Consider the following 13,045-nt stretch of genomic DNA (forward strand, 5'->3'; position numbering starts at 1 on the left):
CATTAGGCCTTGAGTTCAAGCCCCAATACTAGCACAAAAAACAAAAAAGATACTGGAAATTTACTGTAAGTCATAATTTTGTTAAGAACTTATAATCATTTGATAGTCATTGTCATAATCTTGTATGTGTTTTGCTAACTGATTATATTTGGCCTCTGTGAAAAATGCAACTTAGTTTTGTAGAAAATGCAGAAATTCTAGTTGTTTTAGTATTTCTTTGTATTTCCAGTGACTTGTAGGATCATACCAATTGATCTGTGTTACTGTTAGAGGAATAGTATCACTTTTGTTTTTGGGATGAATCTCTGTAGTACAGGCTGGTTTTAAATTTATGATATTCTTGCTTTAGCCTCTTGAGTGTAGACAGTGCTAGGGTTACAGCATGTACCACCATCCTGGCTAGAGTGAACTGCCTAGTTGATTCAATTCCCTTCAAGATTCTAATATGGGGCTATCATTTCGACAGAAAGAAATTATAATCACTAGAATGTTTTCCCCATTCCAGAATCTATGACCATTTCAATACTGACATATTTTTTCTTCCTACATTCAGAATATTGTGGCACATTCTGTTACCCAAATGTATCTCAGTCTCCTTATTTGAGGACTGTGGGTGAAAAGCTTCTACCTGGAATCGAGGTGCTTTGGACAGGTAAGTCTTCTTTGATTTTTTTTTTTTGGTGGTGGTCCCAGGGCTTGAACTCTGCCTGGGCAGTTCTCTGAGCTTTTTTGTTCAACTTCACCTATGGCTTTTTGCTGGTTAAGTAGAGGTAAAAGTCTCATGGACTTTTCTTCCAGGACTGGCTTTGAACTGCAATCCTCAGATCATAGCCTCCTGAATAGCTAGGATTACAGTCTTTTTTTTTTTTTTTTTTTTTGGTCAGTCGAGGGGCTTGAACTCTGGGCCTGGGCGCTGTTCCTCAGCTCTTCAGCTCAAGGCCAGTGCTCTACCACCACTTCCGGTTTTCTACTGGTTTATTGGAGATAAGAGTCTCACGGACTTTCTTGCCCAGGCTGTGTTTGAACCACTATCCTCAGATCTCAACCTCCTGAATAGCTAGATTACAGGCGTGAGCCACCGGTGCCCTGCCAATGGATTACAGTCTTTAAATTTATACAGTAATACTTTAATTACTTATGACCTAGAGAAATCAGTTTCTTAGTTAAGTACTAATACAATTAGTTATTTATTCTTTAGTTGTACAGTTTTCAATTCAACATATAAATTTATGAGTACGATGCGTCTTGGTTAGTGTCACTCCTTCCCTATCGTTCAGTTGCATTTTTTTTTTTTTTGGTTCTAAAGTATATACTCTTCATTAGTGTAAGAAGAGTGTGTGTGTGTGTGTGTGTGTGTGTGTGTGTGTGTGTGTGTGTGTGTGTGTGTGTGCGTTTTTTGGTTCTAAAGTATATACTCTTCATTAGTGTAAGAAGAGTGTGTGTGTGTGTGTGTGTGTGTGTGTGTGTGTGTGTGTGTGTGTGTGTGTGTGTGTGTGTGTGTGTGTGTGTGCGCGCGCGCGCGCGCTTGTGCGTGTGTGTGCGCATGCGCCCGCTAGGGCTTAAACTCAGGGCCTGAGCACCATCCCTAAGCTTTTTTTTTTTGCTCAAGACTAGCACTCTACCACTTGAGCCACAGCACCACTTTCAGCTTTTTCTGTTTATTTAGTGCTGAGGAATTGAACCCCCCAGGGCTTTGTGCATACTAGACAGGCACTGTACCACTAAACCACATTCCCTAGCCCTAGCTTTTTTTTTTTTTTTTTTTTTTTGGTCGGTCCTGGGCCCTGAACTCTGGGCCTGGGGGCTGTTTCTGAGCTCTTCAGCTCAAGGCTAGCACTTACCACTTGAGCCGCAGCACCACTTCCAGTTTTCTGGTGGTTAATTGGAGGTAAGAGTCTCATGGACTTTTGAACTGCAATCCTCAGATCTCAGTCTCCTGAGTAGCTAGGATTACAGGTGTGAACGAACCTCTGGCGCCCAGCTTGTGTAGCTTTTTCTCAAGGTTGGAGTTCTACCACTTAAGGCACACTTTCACTTCTGGCTTTTTGCTGGTTAATTGGAGATGAGAGACTTTCCTGCCCAGTCTGGCTTCGAACCTGGATCCCAGGATCTCAGCCTACTGAACAGTTAAGATTACAGGTGTGAGCCACCAGTACCTAGCTTAAACAAAAGTCTTACATGATTAAGTATCTGTTTAGCATAAGCTAAGGCCCTGGGTTCCATTCTCTGCGCAGCAAGGAAAAAAATAGTGAAGGATTTTTTAATGACTCTGTGTATCAGTTAATACATAATAAAAAATCTATATGGGGGCTGGCAATGTGGCTTAGTGGTAGAGTGCTTGTCTTGCATGCATGAAGCCCTGGGTTCAATTCCTCAGTACCACATAAACAGAAAAGGCAGTAAGCGGCCCTGTGTCTCAAGTACTTGGTACAGTGCTAGCCTTAAGCAAAAGAAGCTCAGAGTTCAAGCCTGACTGAGTTCAACCCCTGGACTGGAGATTGGTGTGGGGGGGTGTATATATGGAACTTTGAAGACTACTGACCTAGCAAACATTTCTTTTGTTTGATCTTTAACCATAGTGGGAATTAAATGTAGGCCTTCTTGCAAACATGTCCCTTACTTCTCTTGAGCCACACCCTCTGCTTGAAGGTGAAAATTAATATGACCCAGGGGTTATGGTGCTAGAGTAACCTATCACTTGGGAAGCTAAGGTGATTTCAAGTTTGATGTTAGTTTGGGTCATTCAGTGAGACCCAGTCTCAAAAAAGTTGAAATATTGTGGCTGGAGATGTAGCTAGCTCAGTGCTAGCACATGTATTTGGTATTCATGAGCCCTGACTTTGATCCTTTGCATTGCAAAAAGTAAAAAGGAGAAATTGTTAGGAAGTGTATAAAAACACAATTGAAAGTTATATATATGGTGTGTATATTTGTTTGTGTGTTTTAACCATGTAATACTTTTAATAAATGATAATCATTATTTCTAGGTCCTAAAGTTGTTTCTAAAGAAATTCCCGTGGAGTCTATTGAAGAGGTTTCTAAGATTATTAAGAGAGCTCCAGTAATCTGGGATAACATTCATGCTAACGATTATGATCAGAAGAGGTTGTTTCTGGGCCCCTACAAAGGAAGATCCACAGAACTTATCCCACGGTTAAAAGGAGTTTTGACTAATCCAAATTGTGAATTTGAAGCAAACTTCGTTGCTATCCACACCCTTGCCACCTGGTACAAATCAAACATGAATGGAGTGAGAAAAGATGTAGTGATGAGTAAGTAGTCTCTATTTGATCCTTGACATTGAGAGAAGATGGGGGATTAACTAGAAGCATTGGAAAATTTGTGTTCCTTAGTCAACACAGTTGGAGGTCTTTGCTTTGTTTTTGTTTTTGTTGGTCATGGAGCTTGAACTCTGGGCCTGGGCACTATCCCTCAGCTCAAGGTGTGGACACTACCACTTGAGCCACAGTGCCACTTCTGGTTTTCTGGAGATAAGAGTTTCACTGACATTCCTGCCCAGGCTGCTCTTGAACCGCAATCCTCAGATCTCAGCCTCCTGAGTAGCTAGAATTATAGGTGTGAGCCATCAGCCTCCAGCAGTTTTTAAAATGTGACTCAGGGCCAGGTGCCAGTAATCCTAGGTACTCTGGAGGCTGAGATCTGAGGATCATGGTTCAAAGGGCAGGAAAGACCAGGAGATTCTTGTTTTATTTTTTTTGGCGGGGGGGGGGGGGGGGGTGTGTGTCTGGTTGTGGGACCTGAACTCTGGGCCTGGGCACTGTCCCTTAGCTCTTCAGCTCAAAGCTAGTGCTCTACCACTTGAGCCACAGCACCACTTCAGCTTTTTTTCTTTTTGCTTATGTGGTGCTGAGGAATCGAACCCAGGGCCTCATCCATGCAAGGCAAGCACTCTACCACTGAGCCACCTTCTCAGCCCCAACCGGGAGATTCTTATCTCCAATAAACCACTCAGAAAACTGGAAGTGGTACTGTGACTCAGTGTGGTAGAGCGCTAGCCTTGAGCTGAATTGGTGAGGGGCAGTGCCCAGGCCCAGAGTTCAGGCCTCACGACCAACAAAAAAAATAAATAAAATGTGACTCAGTCCTTGAAATCTGAGTACCAAACAAAATAATCTTTTTCTTCTCTTGATAAAAGTCTTCTATATTCCCATTTCTAGAATCATTCAGTTGTGTTTCAAGTGCTTTTATTAAAGAGGCTATTTAGGTAGTTGTAGGGTTTGCACTCTGGGCCTGGGCACTGTCCCTGAGCTCTACCATTTTGAACCACAGGGCCACTTCTGGTTTCCTGGTGGTTAATTGGAGATAAGAGTCTCATGGACTTTGTTTCCTGGGCTGGATTTGAACCGTGATCCTCAGATCTCAGCTTCCTGAGTAGCTAGGATTACAGACATGAGCCACCCAGCTGAATAGGCTATTTTAGATGACAATATTGTTGAGTATCATTTAGTTTCTGCTTATGTTGTGGAACATGCTCTTATTTTAGACATTGGTTTACTATATATAGACGCAAAATCCCTAGTATAGTTCTGTATACAGTGCTGGTTGTTGGTTCATTTGCATTTAAATGTATTTAAATAATGGCAGGTGCATCTTCCTGGGTATTCAGGGTGCCACATAAAAAGTCCCTGCCTTGAAAAACAGTCTTAAGTTGGGTAAGGCATATAGATACTTGTAGTGTATTAAATGTTACAGTAGGGGCTGGGAAGATGGCTCAGTGGTAGAGTGCTTGCCTTGCATGCCTGAGGCCCTGGGTTCGATTCCTTAGCACCACATAAGCAAAAAGAAAAAAGCCGGAAGTGGCGCTGTGGCTCAAGTGGTAGAGCACTAGCCTTGAGCTGAAGAGCTGAGGGACAGCGCCCAGGCCCAGAGTTCAGGCCCTACGACCGGACAAAATAAATAAATAAATAAAATGTTACAGTAGTTACATAAGTTATATGAGAAAAAAACTTGGGGCTGGGAAGGTGGTTCAGTGGTAGAGTACTTGCCTTGCATACATGAGGCCCTGGGTTTCATTCCTCAGCACCACATAAGCAGAAAAAGCCAGAAGTGGCACTATGGCTCAAGTGGTAGAGCACTAGCCTTGAGCTGAAGAGCTGAAGGACAGCACCCAAGCTCAGTGTTCAGGCCCCACTACTGACCAAAAAGCAAGCAAGCAAGCAAACAACAGTGATCACTTCTGTTAAGCAGTGTCATAGGTATTTAAGCCGAGTCATTGTATGACTAGAGTTTGCTGGATATTAAAGGTTAATGGAGGAAGTGGCGCTGTGGCTCAAGCGGTAGAGCACTCACCTTGACCTGAAGAGCACCCAAGCCCAGAGTTCAAGCCCCACGACCAACCCGGCAAAAAAAAAAAAAAGGTTAATGGATTAGAGGTGAATATTCTGATGCACTTAGAGTATTGCACTTCCAGTTTCCTGGTGGTTATAATTGGAGATAAGAATCCCAGGACTTGGGGCTGGGAAGGTGGCTCAGTGGTAGAGCGCTTGCCTTGCATGCATGAGGCCCTGGGTTCCATTCCTCAGCACCACATAAGTAAAAAAGAAAAAAAGCCGGAAGTGGCACTGTGGCTCAAGTGGTAGAGCACTAGCCTTGAGCTGAAGAGCTGAGGGACAGCGCCCCAGGCCCAGAGTTCAGGCCCCATGACCGGACCCAAAAAAAAAAAAAAGAATCAAAGGACTTTCCTGCCTGGGCTGGTTTTGAATCATGATCCTCAGATCTCAGCCTCCTAAGTAGCTAGGATCACAGGCGTGAGCCACTGGTGCCCAACAGGTTTTGAGTTTTGAAACTTGGTGTGGTGGTAGTTAGTTGTGGTTCAGGGCCACAAACTTCAATTGTTGATTGAACTAATAAACAGTGCTGTCTCCCCAGTAAAAATACAAAATTAGGATTACAGACTCAATCTACTCTATATAACATTTAACCTGTGTGTCTTTGGAATGTACAGCACTCACTGACTGGGCTGTGTGCAGGGAAATGAAGGAAATCTAAGAATAGAGGGGCTTGGCCTATTCTGCTAAAGATCCAGACTTAATTTTCTATACTTGGTTCTTCTGCCTATCTTGCTTTTTTGCTTCATCTGTGTTCCTATAAGTGTTCTGTTGATTTTCCTATTCTTTCTCCTTCAGTTGCATTCATTAATAATGACGTGTTATATAAGTCCCTGAAGACGGGTATATTTTCTTATTGGAATGCACAGTAACTCCAGCCTTGTATTCTCAATAATTCATATTCAGTAGTCATTTATGGTAAATTTTTCCAATGATTGTTAATATAGCATTTCTTATTTTAATTGGGTAAGTAGCCATTTAGTTGAACAGTTAAGTGATTTTATTGCAGATGAAAGATCAGTGAGGATCTTAGTCATGTTTCCATTTTTGTATTTAAGGTTCTAGTGCAGCTGTGTTTTTACTGAAACTAGACTCATCCCTCTGACTTTTTTTTTTTTTTTTGGTGGGTTGTGGGGCTTGAACTCTGGGCCTGGGCGCTGTCCCTCAGCTCTTCAGCTCAAGGCTAGTGCTCTACCACTTGAGCCACAGTGCCACTTCTGGCTTTTTCTGCTTATGTAGTGCTGAGGAATGGAACCCAGGGCCTCATGCATGCAAGGCAAGCACTCTGCCACTGAGCCACCTTCCCAACTCCCCTCTCACTTTTTCTTTCTTTCTTTTTTTTTTGGGTTGGTCGTGGGGCCTGAACTCTGGGCCTGGGAGCTGTCCCTCAGCTCTTCAGTTCAAGGCTAACGCTCTAGCACTTAAGCCACAGCGCCACTTCTGGCTTTTTTTGCTTATGTGGTGCTGAGGAATCAAACCCAGGGCCTCATACATGCAAGGCAAGCACTCTACCACTGAGCCACCTTCCCAGTCACCTCCCCTTCCCCCCCCCCCCACTTTTAAGGAGGCTTTTGTAACCAAAACTGTTTTTGTGTTTTTCTTTCAGCTGATAGTGAAGATAGTACTGTATCGATCCAGATAAAGTTGGAAAATGAAGGCAGTGATGAAGATATTGAAACTGATGTCCTCTATAGTCCACAGATGGCTCTCAAGCTAGCCCTGACAGAATGGTTGCAGGACTTTGGTGTACCTCACCAGTATAGCAGTGAGTTTGCCTGTCTTTATAAGGGGTTGGATTGCATGGTGGAGTCGTGTAAAGAGTTGTGTCATATTTTACCTTAAGCCCTTACTTTTTTTTTTTTTTTTTTGGGGCACAGGAGCCAGTATTGAATCATACCTTGCCTGGCTTGCTTGCTCAGCTGTCATTTTGCCACTTGAGCCACACTTCCAGCTTTGCTTTTTGTTGGTTATTTTTGGAGATGGAGTCTCAAGGACTTTCTGTTTAGGCTGGCCTTAAAATGGCTTTTCTCCATATTGCAGCCTCCCTAGCTAGGATTACAGGTGTGAGCTACTAGGGCCCAGCTAAGCTCTTATACTTAAGCAAAGTAAAATTAGAATAAACTAGGGCTTGATGCTAGTGGCTCAGGCCTGTAATCCTATAGCTAACCTGGACAAGAAAGTCTGTGAGTTGAGGGTGTGGCTTAAAGTTGGTAGAGCAGTAGCCTTGAGGAGAAGAGGGACAGCACCCTGATTTCAAGCCTACAATTGATAAAAAAAAAATAACGATTAATAAATTAGGACTTTTTTTGCTTTGGCGCCATTGAGGTTTGCACTGTTACACTTGCCAGTTAGGCAGCTCAACTTCATTTGAGAGTAAGGTGTGCTTTCTTTTTGTTTTGTGGTAGTGGAGTTTGGGGCTCACGTTTTGGGGCAGATGTTTTACTACTTGAGCCTATGGTCTTTGAAATCAGACTTTTGGTTTTAAATAGCTTTTATCTTGATGAAATTGTAATTAATAAAAATCATTTTTAACTATAGATCTGGCAAATAGCATGTTTAAAAGGTTACCTGTTACCACACACAAACACCTTCCTTCATCCCTATCTCCTTGGTGGTTTAGTGAAATTTCACTTTTCTCAGATCCCAGAGTATTTAGAATCTCAAAGTGAGGTTCTGGATACAGATTTGACCCCAAGAAAAGTGTATCTCTGAGTCTACTTTGTTCTTTTTCTGATTATTTTCTAGGTAGGCAAGTTGCACACAGTGGAGCTAAAGCAAGTGTAGTTGATGGCACTCCCTTGGTTGCAGCACCATCTTTAAATGCCACAACTGTGGTTACCACTGTTTACCAGGAGCCCATTATGAGCCAGGGAGCAGCTTTGAGTGGTGAGCCTACAGCTCTCACCAAGGAAGAAGAAAAGAAACAGCTTGATGAAGAACCTATGGACATGGTAGTAGAAAAACAGGAAGAAGCAGACCAAAAGAATGACAATCAAATACTAACTGAAATTGTTGAAGCTAAAATGGCAGAGGAATTGAAACCAATGGACACTGATAAGGAGAGTATAGCTGAATCAAAATCCCCAGAGATGTCTATGCAAGAAGATTGCATTAGTGATATTGCACCTATGCAGACAGATGAGCAAACAAACAAGGAGCAGTTTGTACCAGGGCCCAATGAAAAGCCTTTGTATACTGCAGAACCAGTGACTCTAGAGGATTTGCAGTTACTTGCTGATTTGTTCTATCTTCCCTATGAGCATGGACCCAAAGGAGCACAGATGCTACGGGAATTCCAGTGGCTTCGAGCAAATAGCAGTGTTGTTAGTGTCAATTGCAAAGGAAAAGACTCTGAAAAAGTAAGTATGCTTTATTTATTTGATTTTTGTTTTATTTATTTATTTTTTGCCAGTTCTAGGGCTTGAACTCAGGGCATGGGCACTATCCCTGAGCTTTTTTTGCTCAAGGCTAACACTCTACTACTTGAGCTACAGTGCAACTTCTGGCTTTTTCTGTTTATGTGGTACTGAGGAATTGAACCCAGGGCTTCATGCATGCTAGGCAAGAACTCTACCACTGGGCCACATTCCCAGCCCCTAATTTATTTATTTGATACAAAGATGTTACCTGTAGCTCAAGCTGAAGCTAGACCTTCCCATCCTCTTCTCTCTGCCTCCCAAGTGCTAGGATTATACACTGCATCCAGTTTTACCAGACTTGTTTATCCTGGATGGTTTCCTTTGCTACTATAAGGAAAGGGGTTATTTTTGTTGTTGTTTTTGGCAGTATTGGGTTTTTGAACTCAGTGCCTTGCAAGTGCTTTACTACTTGAGCCACCATCCTCTCTCTCTCTCTCTCTCTCTCTCTCTCTCTCTCTCTCTCTCTCTCTCTCTCTCTCTCCTTCCCTTCCTCCCTCCCCCCCCCCCCCCCCTTTCTCTTGCCAGTCCTGAGGCTCCAACTCTGGGCCTAGACATTGTCCCTGAGCTCCTTTTTGCTTAAGGCTAGTACTCTACCACTTTATCACTTGAGCACAGTGCCCCTTCGGGCTATTTCTGTGATTCATTAGAGATAAGTGCCTCACAGGCTTTCCTGCCCAGACTGGCTTCGAACCAAGATCCTCATATGTTACCCTCCTAAGTAGCTAGATTAAAGGGGTGAACCACTGGTGCCCAGCCTCTTATTCTATCATTTGTGTCTTGTTTGTTGAGATGAGAGTCTCACTAACTTTTTGCCTGGGCTAGAATCAAACTGCCATTTTCTCTAATCTCTGCCTCCCAAGTACCTGGGATTTTAGGCCTCAGCCTATAATAATAAGTAGAATAGTGGAAATTAGTGCAAAGATGAACACATTTTAGAATATGTTCTTTTTGTATGTGTATGTGTATATTGGTCCTGGGACTTGAACTCATGTACTTAGGGCTTGGGCACTGCCCTTAAGCTTGTTTGTTCAAGGATAGTACTCTACCACTTGAGCCATAGCTGTCTTTTTGGATAATTGATAAGGAGAGACTCACATACTTTTCTGCTCATGTTGGCTTTGTACCATGATCCTCAGATCTTGGCCTCCTAAGTAGCTAGGATTATAGATGTGAGCCACCAGTCAGCCAGCCTATCTTCAATATATTCTGGGTTTGAACTCAGAATATGTACTTTAAAGTGGATAAGATTAGGCCCTAATGTATCTGGTCAGTTGACTGTAATTAGGATTGAAATACAGCTAATATTATTTTAGGCATATTTGTCAGTTTGAAGATACAGTATTAATTTCTTAATCAGTGTTTTAAGCTACTGGTTCATTAGTGTTCATAATATCTGATAAAACAGCTTAATTTAGCCAGGCGCTGGTGGCTCACGCCTGTAATCCTAGCTACTCAGGAGGCTGAGATCTGAGGATCGAGGTTCAAAGCCAGCCTGGGCAGGAGAGACTGTGAGACTCCTATCTCCAATAAACCACCAAAAAACCGGAAGTGGCGCTGTAGCTCAAGTGGTAGAGCGCTCGCCTTGAGCTGAAGAGCTGAGGGACAGCGCCCAGGCCCAGAGTTCAAGCCCCACGACCGACAAAAACAAGAACAAAAACAAAAACAAAAAAAAAAAACCCAGCTTAACTTATAACTGTTAGCTTACAATTTTTTGTCTTATCCTCAATAGATTGAAGAATGGCGGTCACGAGCAGCGAAGTTTGAGGAGATGTGTGGACTAGTGATGGGGATGTTCACTCGGCTCTCCAATTGTGCCAACAGGACAATCCTTTATGACATGTATTCCTATGTTTGGGATATCAAGAGTATAATGTCTATGGTGAAGTCTTTTGTACAGTGGTTAGGTAGGTGTACCAGGAATAATCTCTTCCAATATATATTTATCCTTTAAAAGAAATTATCCCACAGGGAGAAAACCATTTTAGGGAATTGGCAAATTTTGAAGTCTTTTTCAGTTCTTTGCCTAGGTTTCTTTCAAAGATAGTCGTTGTTGAAGACTTGAGATTCAAGTCTTGGTAATTTAAACACATTGATTTTTCTCCCTTGGGCTAATTCAGCATAAATACCTTGAAAACATGTTAGAAAGTACTGACTTTAACTTGCTCTGACTGAATGCTTCCTGGATGGAACCTTGTATACTACTTTTATCTGATTTGGAGATGAGACTCTATGAACTGTGATGTTATATGCTTCTGCTGCTTGCTGTGTCTTGTTAACATTAATGCTATGGTTAATAGAACAACTGCTGAAATGACCCAAGGGGCCTGGCAAGAGGATGCTCTCCTCCCAGCCCTGTGCGCATGCGAGCTTTAGTGGAAGGCTATTCTGGTGCTAGTCAGTATTACTTCACATGGCTTTTTCTTTATTTCTTTACCAAGTAATTGGTTGTAGCAAGGGATGGAAATTAAAGTCCCCTAAAACTCTGCTTTATTCACTGGACTTTTGAAAACTGATTTTTTTTTCTGGAAATTGGTAAAAAGCACCAGCATGGCCAAGTTTTACAGGGATCTCATTTTATTTCCAGGTTTTCAATCCAGCTATAAGGAATATGTAATGGACTTACATATAGCACACAGCAGGCAGCAAAGCTGATAGAAATGTCATAGTTTTCATAGTAGTCACAAATACCATGATTAATTCATGGTCTTAGTTGTGAAATACATGGTATGAAACACCATGAGTTTAAATTAGTAAGGAGTAGTAATGAGGCATCTCATTATCTGCCCATGTACTTTTGGGCTCTTAAATACTAAAAAAAAAAACAAACCCAAAACACCTGTTTTTGTGGTAGATCTAAATTGGCTGCTAAAAGAGTTCTCTGTTGATTTGAAATTATTGGAAGAACTTCCTTTGGGTTTCTGTATAAGACAACAGGTAGATTTAAACCCTTTTGTTAAGAGGTTCTAGGATCCCTTTCGTAGGTGGGAGATAATTGCTTCAAGGCTCAGGAAAAACCTTTGTTGGTGGCTAGATGATAGTGTCTACCTTTTAGACCTTTGGCCAGGGGATTATAAGTAATCTTTTTTGTTTGTATGTGCTAGTACTGGGGCTTTAACTGGAGGCCTGGACTTTTGTTTTGCTTTTTAATTCACAGCTGGTGCTCTTACCACTTGAGCCATACCTCCAATTCCAGCTTTTTGCTGGTTAATTGGAAATAAGAGTATCCTCTTACTTTGTCTACCCAGGTTGTCTTTAAACAATGATTATCATGTCTCAGCCTCCTGAGTAGCTAGGATTATTTGTGAGTTACCAGTGCCCTGTCATAAACAATCTTTAAAAAATTTTTAATATATATTTTTTTATTGTAAAGATACTGTACAGAGGGGTTACAGTTACATGAGCAAGGTAATAAGTCCATTTCCTATCGAACATTGTTAACCCCTCCTTTGATTAAACAATCTTTATAAGGATTTACATCTTAAATTTCCGAGACCCTAGAATTTTGAACCTGAAATCTGGTGTGAGGGGAGCATATTGAGAATTGAGCCCAGGGCCTTGTGCCTGTTTAAGCAAGTGCTCTACCACTTGAGCCATACTCACAGCCCTTGAAAGCGGGATTATTGAGTTTGAGAATAAATTTGTCACTTACAGTGTTTGATACTCAAATTCATGAGTTGCTAAAAGTTAAGTTTGTGATTATATACATTACAGTATTGTCTCTCAGGCTATGCAATTTTCCCAGTTTGTACAGAGTGTTGTACACGAAAGGTCAGAACATTGTAGTTTTGTATAATCACTTGGCATCCACATAGCTCTACAAATGCTCACAACAGGAAGGGTATCTTTATAGTTCTCTAGTGATTCCAGAGGACTAAGATTAAAGAACTCTTTGTTTTCCTTTTCTTTCCAGTCCAGCTGGCATTCAGTCCTTTAAAGAATGTGGCTATGCAGTACTTTTGATTACTAATAACTTCTATTATCTTCTTCCCCATTGTGTACAGATGGGAGAATCTTCAGCACAAGTGTCTACTACTATTGGATGGACAGCGGCAGATGTTCACAGCGCGTCATGATTAATTAGTTTAAATTGAAAGGTTCTATCTGTGAGGTAGTTCAGGTAGAATTAAGGGTTGTAGGCATGAACTGAAGTCACGTTTGCGCAGCGACTCAGGCATTAACGATGTTTTCATTTACACAGCTCTTCGTACATGCAGCTTTCTTATTGTAATAGTTGGAAGTGCTAGTTATGTTGTAGTCTCAAAGTAGGGGGTAGGGAAA

General features: G+C 41.8%; 1 protein-coding gene across 1 annotated transcript in view; it reads left to right on the plus strand.

Annotated features, from left to right (window-relative positions):
- Oga (O-GlcNAcase) overlaps window positions 1–13,045 on the plus strand; it is a 37,306-nt gene that overhangs the window by 11,155 nt on the left and 13,106 nt on the right. Inside the window, exons 6-10 of the mRNA XM_069994905.1 lie at window positions 554–652; window positions 2,988–3,272; window positions 6,955–7,113; window positions 8,094–8,707; window positions 10,497–10,671. Of these exons, the coding sequence (XP_069851006.1) occupies window positions 554–652; window positions 2,988–3,272; window positions 6,955–7,113; window positions 8,094–8,707; window positions 10,497–10,671 (1,332 nt within the window). The remainder of the gene's footprint in view (window positions 1–553; window positions 653–2,987; window positions 3,273–6,954; window positions 7,114–8,093; window positions 8,708–10,496; window positions 10,672–13,045) is intronic.

The sequence above is a fragment of the Dipodomys merriami genome, unplaced genomic scaffold, assembly GCF_024711535.1.
Source record: "Dipodomys merriami isolate MVZ:Mamm:240054 unplaced genomic scaffold, mDipMer1.0.p SCAF_102, whole genome shotgun sequence".
NCBI lineage: Eukaryota > Metazoa > Chordata > Mammalia > Rodentia > Heteromyidae > Dipodomys > Dipodomys merriami.